Source organism: Curcuma longa, chromosome 20 (genome assembly GCF_044706935.1).
Source record: "Curcuma longa cultivar G26 ecotype Majalengka, Jawa Barat chromosome 20, ITB_CL_G26_1.1, whole genome shotgun sequence".
NCBI lineage: Eukaryota > Viridiplantae > Streptophyta > Magnoliopsida > Zingiberales > Zingiberaceae > Curcuma > Curcuma longa.
In genome coordinates this window covers 3,822,980-3,847,448 of record NC_133880.1, presented here as the reverse complement: position 1 = coordinate 3,847,448, position 24,469 = coordinate 3,822,980, and the positions used below count along the sequence as shown (strand labels likewise).

General features: G+C 36.7%; 2 protein-coding genes and 1 long non-coding RNA gene across 7 annotated transcripts; 1 reads left to right on the top strand and 2 right to left on the bottom strand.

The window, feature by feature from the left end:
* Positions 1-7,885: 7,885 nt before the first annotated feature.
* LOC141813856 (uncharacterized) lies at positions 7,886-8,986 on the bottom strand. 5 transcript variants are annotated; one of them, XM_074701849.1, is made up of 3 exons: positions 8,522-8,986; positions 8,361-8,455; positions 7,886-8,283 (listed from the first exon to the last, which is right to left on the bottom strand). In XM_074701849.1, the coding sequence occupies exons 1-2, from the start codon at positions 8,948-8,950 to the stop codon at positions 8,402-8,404; spliced, it is 483 nt and encodes a 160-aa protein (XP_074557950.1). In that variant the 5' UTR covers positions 8,951-8,986; the 3' UTR covers positions 7,886-8,283; positions 8,361-8,401. The 5 variants fall into 5 exon arrangements, with proteins under 5 accessions (XP_074557950.1, XP_074557951.1, XP_074557953.1 ...); XM_074701850.1 differs by having other exon boundaries at positions 7,886-8,280; XM_074701852.1 differs by having other exon boundaries at positions 7,886-8,243.
* Positions 8,987-11,351: 2,365 nt separating this feature from the next.
* On the bottom strand, positions 11,352-13,889 carry LOC141813089 (uncharacterized). The gene is made up of 6 exons (XR_012600374.1): positions 13,682-13,889; positions 13,484-13,596; positions 13,275-13,394; positions 13,131-13,188; positions 12,855-12,933; positions 11,352-11,538 (listed from the first exon to the last, which is right to left on the bottom strand). It is a non-coding gene; the product is annotated as an uncharacterized LOC141813089 (long non-coding RNA).
* A 2,676-nt stretch (positions 13,890-16,565) lies between these two features.
* LOC141813996 (heavy metal-associated isoprenylated plant protein 28-like) lies at positions 16,566-17,301 on the top strand. The gene is made up of 2 exons (XM_074702000.1): positions 16,566-16,675; positions 16,765-17,301. Exons 1-2 carry the CDS (start codon positions 16,670-16,672, stop codon positions 17,179-17,181), a joined length of 423 nt encoding a protein of 140 aa, XP_074558101.1. The 5' UTR covers positions 16,566-16,669; the 3' UTR covers positions 17,182-17,301.
* The last annotated feature ends 7,168 nt before the right edge of the window (positions 17,302-24,469 follow it).

The following is a 24,469-nucleotide window of genomic DNA, read 5'->3' as shown; positions in this document are numbered from 1 at the left end:
ATGATTCCTTGAGCCGGTGGAAATAATCCTTTGATCCATTTATGCCTCACCTTGTACAGAATAATTTCATAAATCCATGCCTTCTTCATTCTGGTAGGCTCCAATTCATCTTTCTTCACATGACCACAAATTAATAATTTGAGCCTCCTTTGTGGTTTTCTGAATGATTTCACATTTTCCTCAAAGTAAATTCTATATACCCAAATGGTAGGCTCAACACCAATCATATCAACCATTGTCCACCTTATAGCTTCCTTTTGTTGCCTCAGAACTTGAAATAAAATTTTCCTCCTGCTCTGACTCTGAATTCTGGGCAATAATAAATGGTGGACTCTGATTTTCTTCCAAACAAATATTCTTCAAATTATCTGATAAAATTTCAACTCCAACTGTGACTGCTCAATAGGTATGGGTGATCCCTGGGGCTCAGTGCAATCCCCTACACTCTCATATCTATTTTCTGAATCCTCTGATATATCACTCAAAAATGGTGGTCCCTGGGGTTCAATAAAATCCCCTACACTCATGTGATCATCCTCAACTGCAAATGAATCAGAACTAGGCTCCAAATCAGCTGCCTCAATAGCTAGTATATCCTCTGCATCATCCAAACCTAAATCAATCTGTGCCTCTGTGTTTGCTGTGAAGTCCTCAAAATTGTGGTTTTGCTCTTGCTCTTCAACCAAATTTATAAAATCAATTGATGAAGAATTTAAACTTGAATCTGGTTCACTAGTAACTGCTGTAGAATCCACTTCAAAGCTGATTTGATTTGAAACTTGATCTGATGGAATTTCTTCATGAATATTTGATTTTTGAGTGCTTTGATTTGAAGTAGGCTCCCCACTCTTCAAAATTATTCCATCAAACTTTTCTTCAGGATCTGGACTTTCTTGAGAAGGTAATTGACTTGATTCTTGAGCTTGAATTTGATTCATGCTACTTACAAGTTGTCCAAACTGCCTCTCAAGATTTTGCAATGTTGTAGCTGCCCTTTGTTGAGCTTGTTGTTGCAATAGCATTTGTTGCATCATCTCCTCAAGCCTTTGTTGTTGAATCAACTCAATAGAATTTTCATATTCATCTTGATTTGTGTTGAATTTTTGTTGATGTTGAAATTGATTGGGCTGCTGATTTTGAGCATGAATCTGTCCACTTTGATAATTTGTTGATTGACATTGATTTTGGGCTTGAAATGGTGCATTTTGATCTTGAAAACTTGCTTGAAAGTTGGAGGAAGGTTGCTGAAAATTTTCTCCTTGAAAACCTTGATTAAAGGGCTGCTGAAACCCTCCATAAAGCTGTGAAAACCCTTGATTTGAAGGCTGAAATTGTTGTTGCTGAAATGAACTGTTTTGATGCTGTGAATTCTGGAATTGAGGTTGGAAATTGTTGTAGGGTTGCTGGAAATTCTGTTGAGGTTGAAATGGTTGCTGAAATGTTTGATTTGGATGTTGGAATTGATTGTTTTGCTGTTGAACTTGATGAAAAGGCTGTTGAAACCCTTGTTGAAATTGCCCATCCTGAAAATTCTGATTTTGAGCTTGAAATGGTTGATCCACTTGTTGAAAACCTTGATAAGGTTCCTGCAAATAAAAATTTTGCTGTTGAAAATATGGTTGCTGATAAAATGAGTTTCCATACATTGTAGGAACCAACAATGATCAAAGCAATAAAGAAAAATGAGGATAGCTCAATTCAAACAATCTCTACTAGTTATTCCCCGGCAACGGCGCCAAAATTTGATAAGCCCACAAATGATGTCACGAATGAGCCTCAAATTAGAATTTATAATCGAAAACCCTTAGCTCACAAACAAATGTAATATAGGGGCCACGAGTCGTATTTTCCAAGGACTAGTAGAGAGTTGTATGAATCAAGCTAAGATGTCGTTCTTTTTGGGTTTTTTTATATAAATGGGGGTTTTGGTGTTTTTCAAAATGAAATGTAAATTCAAAATAAGGAAATGAAAAAGAAACTAAAGCAATGTAACAAATCTATGAAATAAATAACTAAATCCAAAGCAATTGCAATTGAACAAAAACAATAATAAAAATTAAAAAACATGAATGAATTAAGGCAGCAATGCAAAAATAAAAAACTAATGCAATAAAACAAACTTTTAACTAATGAACAAAATGTTAACTTGAGAAACCAATTCAAAAACAATTATTAAAAAAATAAAATGCAATCGGTGAACAGTGACAAATTAATTAAGCATTCAACTAAACAAAATTCAATGCAATGAACCTAACAAGCTTGATACTAAAGGCTAATACTAACAGTAACCTTTCAATGATTTAACATCAAACTATTCAGAAATAGCTCAAATTCAAAATTTAAAAACAAATTCAATGAAGAATCTAATTCAATTAAAATAACAAAAAACCAATGAAATTCAAAATTAAAAACAATCTGAAAATTTCAGAAATCAGAAATTCAGAACAGATTATCAGAAACAAAATACAGAAATAGAAATCAGAAAAAAAAAATCAGAAACTCAGATCTTCCCTTCCAAATCAATCTCAATCTTGCCGTCACACAAGATCTGATCAAAGATCAGAAATCCCAGAAGAACAATCCAATCAAATCTCAGCTCGATTTGATCTGAATTGGATCCAATCAACGCGTATCAGAAACCCCTCAAGAACACGCCGAACAGAGCAGATCCAAGAATCTGAAAATCCAGCTGAAATCCTTCAAATCGCTTGTAATTAAATGCTCAGGAACCTTCAATAACCTTCAAAGAACCCCTCCAAATGCCCTTGATTGCTCCGATCGTCTTGGATCTGAAGAAATCAGCTGAAATTCGCGGCGGATCAGAAACTCTGAAGAAACCCTCAACAGCAATCCCGATCGCCATTTGATTGCCAAACTGAGCTTGTAGTCGTCTCTGGAAGCTGGAAATCGATTTGGAAGAAGAAAATCTGAAGATCTGGCTAAATCTAAAAACAAAAACGAAAGAAAAACGCGAAACGGAACGAAGATGCTACAGTAACTGCTACAGTAACCGCGTCAAAATGCTACTGTTCATTCTCTTTATAACGGGGATTTGAATCTCTACTGTTCACAGCCGGCTTCAGCTGCTGGTTCAGCCTGATTCAACTTAACCGGTTCAACTCAATTTCAGCCCAATTCAGCCCAATTAAGCTCCAATTAGCCCAATTTCAGCTCCAATTCAAACCCAAATCTTGATCATGAAGTTTTAGGTCCATCAAATTGATCAATTTTGGCTTGACTCGGTCCCATTTGGCTCGATCATGGTTCAATTTGGACCCTACAAAGAATTAAACTCAATTAATACCAAATTAACCATCAAAATTACAGAAATTATATCAATCATCCAAAAATACACCATGTCACAAATGCAATTCAATTATGTCATTAAACATTTAATTGTTCACAATAAAATCCAAAATGAATCAACAAAATACCATAAAATCCTAGCTTATCATTGGTAGGCATATGATAAGTGACCTAATTTTGTGACAACTAATTACGCATGCATCACATACAAGCATCACATACATCACATATATGCACAAAATAAACGTGACATGGTTATGGCCCCTTTCTACGATCTTCTCAAGCCAATGAGAAGAGCGAATGGTCAACCTAGGGATTAGCATCTTCTCCAAGTGCTTCCTTGGTTGTCATGTGTTGTTGGCCTCCATCCTTTGCACCGTCTTCCAGTAGTGTAGAATTGCTCTTCATTGTACATTACAATATGAGAGAAACCTCAAGTTACATTTGAGGGTAAACAAATTTTACAACCAGAATAATGAAGGTGAAAGGCACGACACGCAGGCCGTATTATGAATTACAACAAACACACACACATATCCAATCACATTGGGGTTTGAGGCCATAACCATGCACCATGTCATATAACATTCAAAATATTAATGACTAAATAAAACTGTTTATTATGATCATAAGCAAAATATGAGCCGCAACGCCACGGAGTTCAAAATTATTTTTTTAGACTCGTTGAATGAGTCGCTGCCCATTCTGTTCATCATGATGAACCCAAGACCACCCGATCGGTACCATCAGATCTGCACCATCAGATTGGTACGATCTGATCTGATCAGTCTGATCTGCACCATCAGATTGATGCCATCAGATCTGATCAGTCCGATTAGCTCCGCCTTTGCGACACCATCAGATCTGTACCATCAGATTGGTACGATCCGATCTGATCAGTCCGATCTGCATCATCAGATTGATGCCATCAGATCTGATCAGTCCGATCATCTCATGATCAACATGCAGATCATAATAAAAAGTTCTAAGTTTTATCACATAAAACTAAAAACGAGTGTGCTTTCGCAAGTGGCTCTGATACCACTGTAGGGATCTATATGCGCGAAAAACCGATTAAACCGCATATAACGCAGCGGAAAACAGGATCCCTCCAGAAGATCCATGCGAAAAACAAACTCGTTTGACGATTCTACCTACTAGAATCGAGTATACCTTCGATGCGTGCCCTTCGCAATCCCGACAGCAACTCTTTGCCTTCAAGGTCGTCGGATCTCAGCACGATCAGAGTGTTCGCGCCTCCACGGTATCCACACGAACACTGAGATGGAGAAGAACCAAACTGTGGTGCTAGCCACAAGAGGAGGTTCGGCCAAGAAGAAGAAGAGAAGAAGAGGAAGAGCAAGAGTGTCCAACAACCCCTTCATCAAGAGCCTCTCACCCTCTTTTATAGCCCACCATGAGATATAATGGATGAAGGGGAAAATTAATATAATATTAATTCCGAAATTAATATTTTATTAATTCCAATGCATCTCATGCAAAAGATCTTTCTCCTCTTTTAATGAAAGATCATGCATCTCATGCATGGCAATCTTTCTCTTCTTTTAAGGAAGATAATGCAGCTTTTTAATTATCATGCATCTCATGCATGATAACCTTTTAGTCAAATTCGAATTTGGCTTGTGTGACTTGAGTCCAACTCGAGTCTCACACAATCCGAATTGACACTTAGGGCTAATTTTAACACTTCACACATCGACGGAGAGTTGAGTCCAAGTGACATCCAGAGAGGGGATAGAGCTTTAGGAACTCGTCTCAGCTCAATCAATGGGAAGCTGAAAGGGTCTCTGTTGAAAAAGCTTGCGGGGGAGTTGGCTAATTTTAACACTTGGCAAGTGACACCGATACTCTAGTAAATGGGGTAGGTCTTTGGGGAGAGGATCACACCTACCTTTCCAACGCAGTCGCAGAGGAGTGTCTTCTAGCTCAGAGGAGGAAAGGTCTCGAGGCGCTGAGGGAACCGAGGTAGACTCTATTTGGACAAGGTTAAAAGGGGTCGTTTATTCTCGGGCTGATAGAGAAGTTTTGACAATAGAAAAGTTAGAGAGTATTTATTTGGCGTTTTGGATTACAATCATTAGAAACAAATGGTAGGTTTCCCAAAAGAGGTTTTTTTTTTTCTTTTTGATGATTATTTCTCATTTTATTCTCTATTGTGTTTGTTGTGAGTATATTGTCGATGTGAATGCATTATTATTAATTTATATTCGTTGGTTCCTTTCCTACATGTATAAATGCATTCAGAAAATTGTAATTTTTAAACTATTTTTAAAATTTGTGATAATAAATTCCGTCGTACAAGGCCTTATACAATTGTAAATACATCAGAGATGACATGAATAAACAAATTATTTTATTAGACTTTTACATAATATGCAATAGTTTAGTTATTTTAAAAGTACATAATAATTTTATTTAAAATAGTAAATTAATATTTTAGTAATTAATGTACCAAGTCAATATTTCAAAGTTTTTCCTATTTATCATTTTATTATTTTATGTTTAATGTTGCATGCATTATCTTTGGAATTCTAAGTCAGGTCTCTTTTTTTTTTTGCATTTTAGACTTGCTAATCATAAAAGATCTGATTCAAAATTTATAATGCTGGTAAAAACTGTACACTTTAAATCCATATCAATATTTTATAGATGTTTTTAAAAACAAGCTTTTCAAAGTTGTTTCTTGTGTGCTAATTTACTGAACAAAACTTAGGTAATGATCCTTAAATTAATCATAAATAATTGTTTATCCTCAGGATTAAAACCCAAGCTTGGAGCAAATTTCATCCAAGAAACCTGAACTGGCAGTTTCAGTCTAAAACCCTGTATCAGGTATTTGAAGCACTTGGAAGCCTATCTTTGAAATATTCTCCTTTAAATTTTTTACCATTATATCACATTGTGGGAGGGCATAAATCACTCTTACCAGTTACCAAACTGGATTAGTTCTCCTTCCCGGTTTAACTGGTCGAACCGGCTGATCGAAACCTAGTCGGGTCCGATCTTCACATGAACATGAATAAATACAAACCCATGTTGTAAGTGTGGCATGTGCACAGGAAGCACTGAATAGGGACTGAAGACAAGTAAATACAAAGCAGCCCAAGACACAGGACAAACCAAGTGGCTACAACCTCCTCTGACACTGACTTCAAACATGGGGAAGCATCTTTTAGGTCTTGCCAGCAGGTGGCATAGTATGTTGGAACACATAGACTTCAACAGTACCACAAAAAAAAAAAGGCCAATAGGAAGGAATCTGCCATTAACAAACTTAATAACAACATCTCCAGACATACCTTGTCTTGCACCATTAATTTCTTCACATAGGCAAGACTGGAGATGCATTCATTACCTTTAAATTCCTCAACATTCACTCTCAAGCATCATGCTTGTTTATACTTTTTAAACCGATTTCCTTTCGTACCAAAGTAAACACGGTTCGGACACTTTGCTAGAAGCTGGTCCCCTTCTAGCAGAGGGTGAAGGACCTCAGCAAGACATGAATTGACTGGCAACAAGTTGCTTTTTGGATGATAGTCTGGAAATGAATGCAGGTTCCAGAGATTCCACATGGAGATGGCCGCATCATGTTCTCCATAGACTTCAGAGCACCATGTCGATCCAAGATAGATATTGAGATACATGAACTTGATGGGCACAGGCGAGCAGTAGGTGGGGACAGCCACCACCCATAGGAAATCAGTTGATCAGCAGAAATTCCAGAAACCAGCATCATAATGCACCATTCTATTTTGTAGTAACACTGACTGCTTGCCCAAGTTATTGCTGCAGCATTGCTAGAACCTCTGTTTCCTGTGTTCATGAGAGGTCAAGTATAATTGGAAATGTAGTTCTTTAGTTTCTCTTCCAGCAGTAACTCTCAGAACTGCAATCCACTTACATAAAGTGACATTTTTTTTTTTTGTAGATTTAGCATTCCCAGATATTCATGAGAATTTAGAACCTAGTGCACTACAGGAGGGATATTGTTGTTCAGCATTGCAAACAGTGTTAGGGACTGTAAAATCCACTGCACTTCCATGATGCTACAGAGTAGCCTGAAAAAGCCTGTGCAATAAAATGGACTGTAAGCTGCTAGACAAAGTTTGGAGGCCTTATCTGAATAATACTGACTTGTACTGCTAGACTTCAATTTCCTGCCCTGCAAAGTCTACCATCAGATAAAGATACATGCTACAAGCACCTACTATTAGACAAGTTCACGAGGGCCATTCTCCATGGACAATGACAAGCTCTGCTTTTCCAGCAACTGAAATCAATTACTCATTCACTCAGCATTTGTCTCTGAAAGTGCTTCTAATTTTGCTATCTACATAGGAAGTCAATCAATTCATATTAGCTGAAATCTGGTGAGGAAACTGAATGAACATGGAAAAATTATTGATGAGCATATACCTGTACCATACCTCATGAATCTTGTTGTTATCTTCATATACCTCTAGGCGCATTGATCCTGTAATCTGCCATTGTTAAACTAGAACAAGTAGTCCTCACAGGTGACTTTGGATATCAGAGAAAATGGAAGAGAAGGATGTCACTGTGGCAATCAGTAGAATATATATATTATTACTCAAGATCCAACAATTTCCTAGAGTTTGACTACATACAAAGCAGATGGTTCCGGCATTTACAGGAAGACTCGATTCATTCACCACTCATAAACACAACAAACTATAGGGAAGACATTTGATGTGGATGAAGCCCCAGGCTATCCACAGTTTACATGCCGCTCGCCTTCTACCGACAAATTCGGTAGTTACGATCACGACTAGGAAGTAGCAACTGGTATAAACATCAGTAGTATAATCCACTGGTTGGGAAGACAAACAACTCTGGAGTCTCTTACCAACAACGGATGGATGCTCTCCGATCCGTTCTTCAGCGAATTGTGCCTGCACATTGGGTGAGTGCATCGTCACCATCATAGTTCTACTGAAAAGGGGGGAAATCATCAGTCGTTTAAGCTCGAATTGCAGCAGAGAAAGATATAATATCAAGCCAAAGCCTACCTACACCGGACCATTACTGAAGAACGCCGGCCGCGATGGTTTCAGATGGAGGCGTCTTGGTCTTCGAGTTGGTGGCATCGCTTGCCCGATTGGATCTGCAGGGAAGCGCCCTCGTTGAACAAAATTGGAGTCTGGAGGCGGAGAGAAGAAAGAAGGATGACCTGGGAGGAGTCGGGGGAGCAGTCCGGAGGGGACTCGAAGAGGGAGAGGGGGAAGCGCTTGTCGACGACGCCGACGTCGAAGTGGATGATTCCGGAGGTCTGGTCGTCGAGGCGGATGGCGAGGACGGGGAACCAGAGGAAGAGGTCCTGGGCGGCGACGCCGGTGAGGCCGGCGATCTGACCGGACGAGATGGTGCCGGCGACGCTGGCGTTGTACCGCATCTCGCTCTCGAACTTGGCGACGCACGGAGCCTCCAGCTGCGCCTCGAACCGCCCGTCGTCGTCGACGGCGAAGTCCCGCACGCCCTTGGGCAGGAGCCCGATGGGCAGCCCGTGGGATCGGAGCACCTCGTAGGCGCTGCCAGCCGCCGTCGCCACCGCCAGCCCGGCGAGGTCGAGCGACCACAAGAACAACAACAAGAGGCGCATAATCACGATGGTAGGGAAACCAGAGGAGGGAGGAGGGAGGAGGGAGGAGGGAGGAGGGAGATCTGAGTGAGAAGAGCAGTAGGGGGAGAATAATTGAAGAGTGGGGAGGACGAATGAGGCGTGTGAGGGACTGGGCCCACGGGAACAGGAAACGAGGGAGTTGGGTAAGATTCTGGGTAAATTAGATTGGTGAGGGAGTGGCAGAGTCGAACACGTGGGATGTTGGAGGAGTACATAGGTGGCGATAGGACGCCACTGTGGACGCAATTAATGTGCGGGATTGGCATTCCCGCCTATCTGCGACCGTGTCTAGGGCTGGATCAGTACGATATATCAAATTTTACATACGATATCATATACCGTATTGAAAATTTCAATATAAAAATATATATATTATTACCATACCGAAAATTCGATATATCAGAATTTTGGTATACCGAAAATTCGGTATATCGAATATACCGAATTTGCGGTATAATACATCGAAAATACTAAAAATTTTGATATATTGATAATTTCGATACGGTATTATATCGAAAATATTGGTATACCGAAATATCAAAAAATAATAATTTCATACCGATACCGATACCGAAAAATTTGGTACGGTATTATACCGTACCAAAATTTTTGATATACTGAAATTTTTGATATGGACGATAAAATATCAGTATGGTATATACTGAAAATTTGATATTTTTTTTCATCCCCAACCGTGTCTATACTTTTCTGTGTGCGACCGTGGAATGTATCCTTGAAAATCTAACATGGCCGTCAACTAGATAAAACTTTTTATTGTTAAAATTTATTTTATAAAATAAGCCTATAAAATAATTATTTAAATTTAATTTGATTTTTTATAAGTTTAAGTTTGATTTAAATTTTGATTAAATTTGTCTTATTTAAATATTATCAAATTCTCAATTTAAATTATTTAATAATTTAAATTTTTTATATTTTTAAATTTATTTGATTAATACAAATTTATTTGTTAGAGTTTTTTCTATTTATAAATTTGATAAAAATTTATTGATGATATAAATTTTATTCATGTATTCAGAAATAATTCATAAATTGAATATATGGATTTAAATTTATCTAATTAATTTAATAAATTATTTAATTTTATTTATTTAATTGATGTTTTCTATATTGAACAAATTTAAATAAATTCTTATAAAGTTGAACATCAAGTTTGTTTATGAATATATATATCCTAAATGTAGACCTAATTTAATCTATTAAAACCAACTCCAAGTTAGACACGGTTGATTTCAATTTATGGCTGTGTCAACTTAATTTGAACGATTCAATTGTGGTCCGAGGAAATAATCTTTGGTTCAATTTCTCACCATAACCTTATGATAAGAGATGCACCCTAATACCTAACTTAAATCACATTGCTAGATCATCTAAACACTATGATTAAACCAAAGCACAAAGAAAGAATTAATATCCTAATAATTTATCTCTTTTTGATGTCTACGATCAGTTTTAAGTTGGGATTTTAATTAAGGACAAGAAAAATACTAGTTATGCATAATAAGAACAAACAAAAACACAAAGATCCCCTCAATCGCAACTCGCGGAATGTAACGACCCGGCCCTTCGACCCCTTGGGCGGCCCAATGGCGGTCCCTTGGGTGGCCCAACTGGCGACCCCTTATGTTGTCAACCGACGACCCTTGGCCGTGCCGTTACTCACTAGGTCTTTCCACCCCTGGCCAGTGGATTGTTGCCTTCCCCAGGATTCGAACTCTAGACCTCCAGGTTAAGTACTAGAGTTTATGAATCCTGGTAGCCAAGTGAGCACTGGCCAAGGGTCGTCGGTTGACGACATAAGGGGTCGCCAGTTGGGCCGCCCAAGGGACCGCCAAGGGGCCGCCAATTGGGCCGCCCAAGGGATCGAGGGGCCGGGTCGTTACAATAAAAAGGCGCCTTTTTATTGTAACGACCCGGCCCCTTGGGCGGCCCAACTGGCGGCCCAACTGGCGGCCCCTTGGGCGGTCCCTTGGGCGGCCCAACTGGCGACCCCTTATGTCGTCAACCGACGACCCTTGGCCGTGCCGTTACTCACTAGGTCTTTCCACCCCTGGCCAGTGGATTTTTGTCCTTCCCCAGGATTCGAACTCTAGACCTCCAAGTTAAGTACTAGAGTTTATGAATCCTGGTAGCCAAGTGAGACACTCTAAATTGTTACGCCCCGGGAGACGACTTTCCGAGAAATTTCGGCAGCATCTCCCCTGTAACAATGGACTTTCCCTGAATACATACACATATATAAGGCCCACACGGCCAATCCATAACAGGCTATGGATTTATACAAGTAAAAATAGCAATAAAGGTGACCCACACGGTCACTCAACACATCCTACTATATTATCACAACCACACATATATATATAATCCGTCAAAATCCGATAAACAACTCGAGTATGGAAAACAATTGTCGACTCAGCGGAAAACAGATACCAAAAGGAAAACATGACAAGAAATCTAATAAGTCTGAGTACACGAATGCAATAAAGTAAATAAACCGAAACACCGAGGTTCGGGACTAGCAGTGCAGCTCTCCAGACGGCATCAACCTGAAACGGATGCAGGTAAACGGGGTGAGTTCCAAAAGAAACTCAGCGGGTATCTAGCAGATATGTGTATAAAGCTATCAACAGTAATAACATGTTGTACAGTCTACTGAAAGGTAAATAAGATAGAAACGGAACAACAGTAGATCTGTACATACCAGAGTCCGATAAACAATAGTAAGGTGAAAGGGAATCCCCAAACCAACACATAGGTATCCTGTGCATGCATGTCATCCAAGTGCATCAAACAAGTGCAGCAATCACAAACAAATGCAATAGTGCAGTATGCACATGGTGCAATGCATGTCCTGGTCACCCCTGACGCCAGTCGGATCAGTCACCCCTCTAGTGGTGAGGTCGCGTGGGAGCCAAAACCCGTCAGAGTACTCATCCACAGTGGTGAAGTCGTCGAGTGGGTAGGGCTGTGACCTCTGTGCACTCTGCCGTCACTGCTCCTGCGTGACCGAGTGGACAGGATGTCCTCAAGGTGTACACCTATCCTGGTACCCAAATCATAAGTGGGCGAGCAAGCTCTCATCTCCTGGTCACAATGACAGAGGAGGGATCCCTGTATGCTACCACGCTACGAAACCACTATCCTGGGTGGCCTAGCGGAAGCTCCTGTCAGGGCAAGTATGCACCAATCTAAAGGTTCCACTAACCCATGAGTGGAGTGTGTGTGTAAATCATACACAAGCGACGGACTCACACCTGTGCTGCTATAATAGGAGCGACTCGACTAAAATAGGAACAGGACGCCAATAATCGCTAGGCATGCAATTACACACACCCTTTGATTGGTAGCCCGCATGTAACTGACGCCGGACTCAACAACAATGGAATCCCGCACGTCAGTTATGCAATATATGCAAGCATGATGTATGACACTAGTCCATGCAGCATATATCCAAATGCATATCCATCAGTATGATCCATGCACCACCTATCCATCTACAAGTCCATGTCATATGCTCCCATAATCAGAATGATATAAGGTATCACGTCTAGTATAAACACCGATACAGAGCAAGATAAATCCAACTAAAGCATATGGACAAGTATCAGATGGTATCAAAACTCCATAGGTATCAAATATCTAAACATGGCAAAGGTATCAGATATCTAAACATGGCAAAGGTATTAGATGATATCCGGAGAAAGAAATAACTGATAACCAGAATATAAGCATGTGTAATTGATAACAAAGTCAGATCCAAGCAGCATGTATAGTCCAAATGAGCAGAAACATAATTACTGGAATCTAGCAATTTACACATATCTGTAAGCCATATCTATAGAAGACAAGTCAAGGTACCCGCCTGCCAAGATAGTGTGCGTCTAACCGTAGGAAAATCCGCGTCTGATACTATCCGTAATCGATCAGATCGAATCAATATCCTGAATCAATGGACATACATGTACAATTAGCCAAATAATACCAGCCAATTAATAACCTAATCGTTAACCAATATCAACCAATCCAAACCCTCTAACCATCAATATAGTTCACCATTCTTACAAATTCCGAACAGCAACTTATATACAATAGATTAACTCATGTTTTCTTCACTAAGATCATAAAAGAAAACATTTACCTCAATAGCCACAATTCTGAACGATTCAATCCCAAGTAATCCAAATTTTCTCCACAATCTGCCGATCAACAAAGCCACCTAATGTTTACTCATTACTCATAATCCAGATCTATGAATTCCAACGAAAACTCAATCATCCCTTACATTTACCTTAGCCTTCCGTTCTTCTTCGAGGAATCAAGTTTGCTTGAGTTTCTAGCAAAGGAGTAAGGTGGAATCTAGAGTTACTGTACGAGATCGGCAAAAAGGATAACCCACCGTTTCCTGGCAATCAAAAACCCAAATCCAAAGCTCAGATCCAAACTCTCTAAGAACTACAATCTAAACAGACCATTGAATCAAAGTTTTCTCACCAGCAGAGAACCGTGGCTTCTCCGACGTCCTGGTATCCGAGAAAGAAAAACAGTAGCCGGCCAACCCAATCACTGTTCCGATTCAAGATCTAGATCCAGCTCTTCACCAGTAACTGATCAGCCAAAGAACCCATCGGTGAAGAAAGTCAAGCAATCGGCCAAAGGGATCCATGAATCGGCGAAGGAGTCGGCACTCACCGGAACAACCAAGGGGCGGTCGGACCCGGCTTCTGCTGCCGACGATTTTCCCCGCTGCAGCACCGATGTCGGCCACTACTCGCTCAGTTCCGGCGAAAAGGAAGAAGAGCGGCGACAACAGTCGAGGGAACTTGCGATCGGGAGATGCGGTGAAGTGCGGCGGCTGCGGGCGAGGCGGCGGCTGAAGGGCGAAGACAGCGGCGGCACATGCTCGAGATCGGGAAGGAGGAGAAGAAGAAGAGGAGCTCGGCGAGGTCGGCGCAGCAGATCGCAGAGGCGTCGCGAATTGGGATCGGGCGGAGGACGCGAGAAGAGGTACTGTTGCCTTCTTAATGGTCGGTTCTAGCTTAACGGGTTTCAATCCACTAACCCATTAGACTTATTTGCAAATAAGCCCAAAACTTTGGTATTTTACATAAATTGCGTTGAATGTAACTTATTTCTTAGTTAATTTAAAATTTATTTTATTAGTATGACAATGCGATGTTAAAAAATGGCCCATCCATCGGCAAAAATCTTGGCTCCGCCCCTGTTTGAGTCATATTTGATCTAGGTCATGTGAGTCTACACCTCTTTAGATATGTACATGACCTTTAATATTTATTGAACTTGCTAAGAGTTCCACATCTAGAATTTCTTACTTTGTTAGGATCAAGTTCACTCATTCAGAACTTTCATGTGTCAAGACCTCTTCAACATTCACTTGTTATGAGTTCATTCGTCTAAGATTTTTCATTTCTCATCACAAGACCTCTTGGTTTTTCATTTTATCAAGAGTTCATTCCTTTGACAATTCTATTTTGCTAAGACCTCTTAAAATTTTACCTATCAGAAATTTATTCCAAACTTCTTATCTATCAAAATTCACTTAAGACTTCTATATGCCAAATTGTCAATGGTTCATTTGTCTCCAATTTCTTATTTGTCAAATTACACCGATAATTACTAATAAAATTTTGCATATGCACATATGATATAAACGTGAACATTATATTTTTCTTAATTAAATATTTCAGCAATTGATCTAAGGATGCACTTAAAATTATGGAATTTCTAAAAGACACACTCAACTTTCAGATTTTTCGATGAACATACTTATTTTTCATTTTACCTCTCCCGTCAATTACTATGATGCTGCATTTGAAGAACAACATCACTATAGTGTTGAATTTTAAAAAACAACATCATTGTGATGTTGTTTTTTAAAATTCAACACTATAGTGATGTTGGTTTTAAAGTTTACGTAGCACCAAAGTGATATTTAGTTTTAAAAATCAATACTGAATGATATTATTCTTTAAAAATTAATACTACAGTAGTATTATTTTTTGAAATCTAGTATTATAATAGTAATGTTCTTTAAATACAGTACTACCGATAGAGGTAAAATAAAAAACAAATATATCTTTTTAAAAATCTGAAAGTTAAATATGAGAATTTCACAATTTTAATATGCTATTTGATCAATTATCGTAATTACTTTGTCAATGATTTTGTCAACCACCTAGAGGTTGGTTACATGTGCATGCAGGACGACTAGCCCTCTTACTCAACATGTACACAAATTCGATGATTGTTAAGAACTTTTGTAAAAGTATTTGATACTTATGAATTGCTTTGTAGTTATGAAATACTTATTTTTAGTCAAAAGTATTTGATAATTTTATAGATTATGAAATAATTATAGGCATATATAATGATGCCGTGTGGCATGTGAGAGTGACAAGCCAAGGTATCCGACTCCTCCCTTATCAAATGTCTCATCTAGATTCATTGTGTATAAGCTATGCATCGAGTATTTAATTATTGCAGCAGACTTGCAAAAGAGTATTTAATTATTTATTTATCATCGAGTATTTTATTTTTATTTATCATCATTTATCATCTAACGATTTATTACAATATCTAAGAAATCATAATTATTATACATATTATAATAATTATAATTTTATAACTACTATAATAAATATTTAATTTATTTAAAATATTTATATTATAGTAATTAGTATTTTATAATTATTATAATATATTCGACGACGGTGGACAATAATAATAAAAATAATATAAAATAATAATTAAATAATTATAAATAAAAATAAAATAGTACACCCATTATGATTAAAAAAATATTCATTCCATTTTCCAACTGCCAACAACTCGCCCATAATCCGCGCCCCCAGAAGACCCAAAGCTTACGGTCTGGCCCAACCTCCCACGTGCCTGGCCAGCCCGGGTACTGTGAACGTCTCGCCCAGCAAACACGAGCAAAGATGACATGGCAACTTTTTACTTGAACTTATCGTTCAGAAAGTCATCGAACCACAATATAGGGCCAATAAATCTTTCTCCTATTATGACTGCTGTCCCAGGAAAGATAGCAGAGCCGCCTCAACAGCTGCCGACCTCACTGCCGTAAACGAATAACTTTATGACACGTAGCACGCGGCAGTGAACGAACGTTACCGTCGACAGGATCCGTGCGGCTACCTCGTGATGCGAGATTCAGTGACATGATGCCCTCAATGTTGTTTTCCTTATAACAGCAAACACATAATCTATGAACGCGGCACACTTCTATTTGTAGTTAATCCATAATAAAAGCTATAAAGTTAATTCGTGTATGCATAATGACAGCGAATCCGAAAACTAACCAGCACAGCAACTCCAACGCTTCCTCTACTTCCTGGAAATGGAAGGCCGGGACACGTGTCGTTCCTCCGTTGAATTAGAAAAACGTCCGCATAATGCCTGGCCGCTCCAAGAAGACAACTATGTTATGGGCTGGAATCGAACGAGACGAAGTCGGTGCTAAATTATTTAAAAAGTCATTATATTTTAAGTATACGCATAATTGCATCACAATCTTCCGCTCTTCCGCTCTATAAATAGGCACTAAAGCCACTGCTACTTGCTCCATCCAACAACACTACGTCGTTCATAGAAGAAGTGATTCAAAATTCAGCAAAAAGGGGAAGAAAGATTTCAAAAATGACTGTGAGTAGTGTTTTCTTTTCTTTAAAATTAGATTTGTTTGTCGTTGTTGAGAATTTAGTAGCTGATTGTTAAAAAAAAAAAAAAAACAGATTGTAGAGATGTGCGTACACATGGATTGTGCGGGATGCGAGAGCAAAATCCGCAAGGCGCTCCAGAAACTGGAAGGCGTCGACGGCGTGGAGATCGACATGGCGAGCCAGAAGGTGACGGTGACGGGGCACGTGGAGCAGAAGAAGGTGCTGAAGGCGGTGCGGCGGACGGGGCGGAGGGTGGTGCTGTGGCCGTTCCAGTACGGCGGCGGCGGCGCAGAGTACAACTTCAGCCACCAGAACCAGAAGCACCACCCGGCTCTCGTCGGCGCCGCCTCCTCGTCGTACAACTATTACAAGCATGGGTACGACGACGCGCGGGCGATGCAGGTGAACTATTACGGCTACTACCAGCCGCCGACGCAGGCGGTGGCGATGTTCAGCGACGATAATCCTAATGCTTGTCACGTGATGTGAGGAGCAGTAGGCAATATATATATATATAGAGGGTCCCACTTGATTTTAAATTGGATGAGAATATGGGGGTCCCACTTGATTTTAAATTGAATGTGAATATGGAGGGTCCTATTTTTTTTAGTCGTTTCGATTCGATCTAGATTTGATCTCGAGTGATGATGACGAAATTTGGGCAAAAATCGAAAATACGCTCCTTATTATCATTTTAATCCAAAGAAAGTTCTTTTTTTTTAAAAAAAAGAAAATCAAAATAGAGTTTAACGTATTTCTCCTTAAAATTTCCCCTCCTCTATCTATTCTTCTAATAAATAAAGTGTTAGTCATTGAGTCAAAAAGCAAATTAATATTAACTCTTAATTTATCAATAATCTAGATTATTTTTTATCTTTCTTTTTTACTTAACATTTTGAAGATGTTTCTCCGTTAAGGTTCCATATTGAAGAATAGGATACGTTTTAGTGGTGTATAATTAGACATGTTTTAGTGGGAAGAGGATACGTTGAGATTTATTTAGACATATATGTTTTGAAATTTTATGTTGTCGTATTGGGTTTATGGAATTAAATTCTTAAAAATATCATTAATTTTATCATCCTGAACTGTTTGACATCCATAAAATAGAGAATTAAAATAGAATATGTAATTTTGTTTAGCTTAATTTACACAATGAAATGAAATGAATATTTCATTGCCAGCTACATGTTTCGTTTGTAGAATGAAACAACCTTATGAATACTATTTTGTATGATGTATATAAAGAGAGTAATCTCCATTTGCTCCAATCAAACTTCCAGAACTTATAATTGACAAAAAAAAAGTCTTAAAGGTCAAACTATACAAGATCTACTCCATCTGATGCTAGTAGAAATTTTTGGTATAACAGAAGAACTAGAAGAACAAATTCAAGATCTTAATTCTCTTTAAAAGAATTCTCTCTTTTTTATCTATATATTTTCATATTCTTTCCTAGTCATATATTCACTGCCATGTTTAATTCTGTAAGCTAAATTTTGTTAATCGTCGAAAATACTGGACATCACCAATTCTTGCACAAACTCTGCTTACTTTTGCTTTTGCTCCCTCTCCTCAGGAGTCAGTGAAGCATCACTAATACCAAAAAGAATAATTTGGATTAGAGGTAGGGTTCCAAACAAGTAATAGCAATCATACTCTGTCATATCATCAAATAGAATAGAACCATAGAGCATATGAGAAATATTTTTTGAACTTTCACATGGATAAGAGTATCATCTTATAAAAAAAATGACAGGAACAACAAGTTCATATTCAAATAATCACGCTGAAAAAAAATTGACATGGTGCTTCCAGAAAAATTGGTCTCTTGCAATTTCAGAGTTCTCATCCTATAATTTGAAAAGAGAGATGGTATAAGTTTATGATTATGGAGGGTGTTAGTATATACCTAATCCTTTACGGATTTACAATTACATTATACTATTTTTCTATACAAATAATATGAGAGAGAAAAGAAAACTATTTTTCATTGATCACTATATTGATAAACTGATGATTCTAATCGCTTATGAATACTTTCATAGTACTTTCATCACAATTTTCCTAAACACAAGCCCAAAAATCAAAATTTCATTATCATTTTGCCATATATCCATGTTGACTTTTCAACATCTATTATCTTAAAGTGTCATTTTTTCTTTGGGTTGGTGTTAATCATAGTTGCAAAAATTGTGTCAAAGAAGCTTTAGTTACTCCTATTAGAACTCAGTTAAAATAATAAAGACGGCATAAGACATATTGAATCAAACAAGAATTAACAAAAGGTATAGAAATTAAAAATTTTGCATATTCTCTCATAATAATTGACATTATGAATGAGAGAATGTTATGTAAATAAAGGTACTCAGAAACCTAATGTCATTTTCATGTCGGTCACAAAACAATACAGATGAATACCAATAAAATACCAATGAGAAAGGCAAGGATAACAAAGCTAGTACATCTCTTCTTTCTCTTTACCTTTTTGTTCTTTGAAAGCAGAAGGTGTCAGTCTATCTTCAACATTAGATGTAGCCAAAAAATCCTCTAAGGCATCGGAGATGTTGTTTCTTAACCCATTTTCCAGGCCAGGGGGCCAAACTTTGCAGATGGGTTTCACTCCTATCTAGGAATGTTCACAAAGAGGGTTTCTTTCTGATTAGGACTATTTGTTGAGGGACTGCAATCATGAATTCGGATGATAGTTGAGTTTGTTGAGAGATTGCATTTATGACCGACCGGCTAATGGGAGGAAATTGCAGATAATTAAGTTTCTTAATGTAATGCAAAGTTAAAGAGACAGAATTTTAACATGAGTCCTGATCCAAATCAGATAAATATCATAATTCAAAAGTTGGTTGAATTATGCCAGGAAAAAAGGATATCCTCAACATAGATTGATGAGTTGCTACAATATGATAAAGCATTTTTGTTTAATTGTATCACAGCCAAGACAAACCTGCAAAAAGAACGAAAAGATTAGCAAATAGACTCCTGCAAGAGCAAGATATGAAAATTCAAGGACTTACATTTTCTAAAAAGTCAAACACATTTGCACTAAATACAATTTTAAAATCCAATCTACAAGTAGAAATTTTAGATGGATATTAAAAAGCTGCACACAAATTTAATCGAAGTTTTTATCTCAGAGTTCTTTTAATGTAAACATAAATTCATCTTAAATTTGTAGAAGAGAAGAACATCTTTTTGCATAAAGAGGATTTTTTTTTCAAGCATAATTAAGGCACATCCCTGTTTAGCGATTGATCTTACTCTCATTTTAAGCTTGAGACTCATCTCTGTTTAGCTTCCTAATTCCAAAAAGATATAGATTACTGTTTCACTCTCTCTTTCTTTTAGTCTTCATTAAATCTGTAGAGGAGAAACAACAGTATCAGGAGTATTGTTATTTTCTCCTTTTCAAGCTTAAGGCACATCCCTGTATAACAACTCATTTCTTTGAGTATTCCTTTTCAAGACTAACTACAATTTTAATTTGATACAAGGTTTCTCATCAACTAAATTTTTAATAACAACTGCTTCACTAAAATGTCCATTCTAATATTGACAGTTCTATCAAGTAGAAAGACAGAAGTTACAAATAAAGACAGAACAAAATCACTGCATCAGTTTGAGACAAAGTTCAAAGTTCAGTATTGAAATTATCATTAGAAAAGGATGAATCTTTTGTTTGCGTCAATCTAGTCATATTTTGTGAAATGACAATATTGATTTATACCATTTTCTTTTAATCTAGTAATTGGTCCCCAAATAGCCAATTCTTGGATAAAATACACACTTGCTCACAATGTAAAACAGTTTGAGAATATTGATATCTTTAGTCATATAGTTCAAAAAAATTATATTTGTAGTAACTTTGGGAGAAGAAAAAAAAAGACAGAATAAAATAGAAACCTAAAATGAAGAAGCCTCGGATAGAATCATATTTTAGGGAGCTCATTAGATAGAAACCTAAAGTTTGAATGCAGCAAATTGAGAAATTTTCATATTTCCAACTAGAGAACAAATTCATCCTGTAAAGAAAAAATTGAACTATTCCTAGCACATTGGAGCTACTTCTATCAACAAGAAAGCAAGATCAACTTTAAGAGTTAAGACTATCTTTACGACGAATCATACAAACGAAGCAATTTGAACCCCTGGTCTAAAATCTTGTCGAGAATATATTGGAATGAACAGTACTCACAGCAGGTCTAGATTCGAAAAGATGCGTGAGAGCACAGCAAACCAAAATCATGGGGCTCGTTGCAGTACAGGCAGGTTAAGGACCGTGGAATTTCGCGGCTCGAAATGCTAATTTTAGATAAATATAAAAAATAGTTAATTAAATTAATTTAAATTTATGAAACCGTAAAATCCATGGTGAATTAAAAAATACCCAATCTTTTAATTAAAAAATAGACCGTAAGCTAATAAAATAATTAAAAATATGTATATATTTAGAGGTTCCCACTTGATTTTAAATTGGATGAGAATATGGAGGGTTCCACTTGATTTTAAATTGGATGTGAATATGGAGGGTCCATTTTTTTTAATCGTTTCAATTCGATCTAGATTTGATCTCGAGTGATGATGACGAAACTAGGGCAAAAATCGAAAATGCACTCCTTATTATCATTTTAATTCAAAGAAAGTTCTTTTTAAAAAAAAAGAAAATCAAAATAGAGTTTAACGTATTTCTCCTTAAAATTTCCCCTGATCTATCTATTCTTCTTATAAATAAAGTGTTAGTGATTGAGTCAAAAAGCAAATTAATATTAACTAGTAATTTATCAATAATCTAGATTATTCTTTACCTTTCTTTTTTTAATTAGCATTTTGAAGATGTTTCTCCGTACGTTAAAGGTTCCATTATTTTGAAGAATAGGATACGTTTTAGTGGTGTATAATTTAGACATGTTTTAGTGGGAAATGGAAAGGAGAGGATACGTTGAGATTTATTAAGACATGTTTTGTAATTTTATGTTGTCTTATTGGGTTTATGGAATTAAATTATTAAAAATATCATTAATTTTATCAGCCTAAACTGTTGGACATCCATAAAATAGAGAACTAAAATAGAATATGTAATTTTGTTTAGCTTAATTTAATTTACACAATGAAATGAAACGAATATTTCATTGCCAGCTACATGTTTGGTTTGTAGAATGAAACAACCTTATGAATACTATTTTGCATGATGTATATAAAGAGAGTAATCTCCATTTGCTCCAATCAAACTTCCAGAACTTATAATTGACAAAAAAAAAAAGTCTTAACGGTCAAACTATACAGGTTCTACTCCTGATGCTAGTAGAAATTTTTGGTATAACAGAAGAACCAGAAGAACAAATTCAAGATCGATCTTAATTCTCTTTAAAAGAATTCTCTCTTTTTTTATCTATATATTTTCATATTCTTTCGTAGTTATCTATTCACTGCCATGTTTCTGTAAGCTAATTAATTTTGTTAATCGTCGAAAATACTAGACATCACCAATGCTTGCACAAACTCTGCTCGCTTTTGCTTTTGCTCCCTCTCCTCAGGAGTCAGTGAAGCATCACTGATACCAAAAAGAATAATTTGGATTAGAGGTAGGGTTCCAAACAAGTAATAGCAATCATACTTTGTCAAATCATCCAACAGAATAGAACCATAGAGCATATGAGAAACATTTTTTGAACTTTCACATGGATAAGAATATCATTTTATAAAAAAAATGATAGGAACACCAAGTTCATATTCAAATAATCACTCTGAAAAAAAATTGACATGGTGCTCCCAGAAAAATTGGTCTCTTGCAATTTCAAAGTTCTCATAAATAATTGCATTATACTATTTTTCTATACCAAGAGAGAAATTATATTTGTAGTAACTTTGGGAGAAGAAAAAAAAAGGCAGAATAAAATAGAAACCTAAAATGAAGAAGCCTCGAATAGAATTATATTTTAGGTAGGGGTGAGTATTCGGTTAAAATCGAATCGAACCGAACCGAATTGAATTAATCAAAAATTGAATAAATCGATTTTTTTCGAATCGATCGAATTTTTCAATAAAAACCGAACAAACCGAACCGATATTTTATCAGTTAATTCAATTTTCGACCGAATTAACTGAATTTTTTTAAAATATTATAAAAATTTTACTAATGAATTAGAGATTTATAAATTTATTTACTTAAAATTTATAAATTATTTTACTAGTTTAATTAATTCGGTTTAATCGAATAAGAATTTTTAAAATCGAAATCGAACCGAATTAATCAATTTTTTTTTAAAAATAACCGAACTTCTGAAATAACCGAACCAAATTTTTAATTCGGTTCGGTTTGATCAGTTTATTCAGTTTAACCGAATTTTTCCTCACCCCTAATTTTAGAGAGCTCGTTAGATAGAAACCTAAAGTTTGAATGCAACAAATTTAAAAAATTTCATATTTCCAACTAGAGAACAAATTCATCCTGTAAAGAAAAAATTGAACTATTCCTAGCACATTGGAGCTACTTCTGTCAGCAAGAAAGCAAGATCAACTTTAAGAGTTAAGACTACCTTTAGGACGAATCATGCAAACGAAGCAATTTGAACCCATGGTCTAAAATCTTGTCGAGAATATATTGAAATGAACAGTACTCATAGTAGGTCTAGATTCGAAAAGATGCTTCTGTGCAAGGTGAGAGTACAACGAACCAAAATCTTGGGGCTCGTTGCAGTACGGGTAGGTTAAGGGCCGTGGAATTCCGTCCACCTTTAATTCATAGACGCTCAAAGCTTCTGCAATGATTTCAATTTGGAAGCCAAGAACTAGGGTAAGAGCTCGGGTTCTCGATCGATCGAATAGGAGAACACCATATTCGGAGAAAGAATGGCGGTGAAAGAGATTATATCGGAAAAGAAAAGGCACCATGGATTAAGATTGTCGCTATCAAGTAGATCTAGCAAACACCAGACCATCAATTTCTGGTAGTCATAACTGTCAGCCCCGGGAAATCCAAGGCGGACCATTGGGGGCAAGACCGGAGAAGTGATTCTTGCAAGCGAAGGCGCAGCCTCGGATCCAACGCTAAACAATGGAGCTTGCTTCCCCTTTTCTGCTATCTCTTCCTTCTCACTGCTGCTACTTCCTGATGGAATCGCCGGAATGGAGACTGGTTGACGGAGCAAGACGAGAGAGTAGAGAGCAGAGAAGGTTGATTTGTAGTTTGAATCGAAATTTCGCGGCTCTAAACGCTAATTTTAGATAAATATAAAAAATAGTTAAGTTAAATTAATTTATATTTATGAAATCGTAAAATTCATGGTGAATTAAAAAACACCCAATATTTTAATTAAAAAATAGACCATAAGCTAATAAAATAATTAAAAATATGTATTTTTAATTATCTGTATTTTAAAATATTTTAATATATTATGTAAAATAAAATAAATCAAATTGAGTCCTTGAAACCAATTAAGAAAGCGCAAATTTGATTTGATCAATACATCTAAAATTAATTGAATAAATAAGTTCAAATAATTCATTAAATAATTAATTGGGAATTATCTATCAAAATTAGGTACATATTTTGACTCTTTTTTAAAGTCGAGCGTATTTTTCTAATAAATTATCGTTACGACTACATTATTAAGGGTGTTTTAAAACATATTTCTAATAAATTACTTGTATTAGGGAATTATATGATATTTGTGTTAGAAAAAATTTGAATAGCGTTTAGCAACGTAACGGTTAGAAAAAATTGTTATTCATGTTAGAAATCAAATTAAGCTATTTGTGTTAG

What these genes read in the sequence shown, in the direction of transcription:
- LOC141813856 (XM_074701849.1), bottom strand. Translation starts at nt 8,950, where the DNA reads ATGCGCCTCTTGTTGTTGTTCTTGTGGTCGCTCGACCTCGCCGGGCTG. An exon ending in GCTCCCCCGACTCCTCCCAG is followed by an intron (nt 8,456 to 8,521) that starts GTCATCCTTCTT and finishes GCTTCCCTGCAG; the next exon opens with ATCCAATCGGGCAAGCGATG.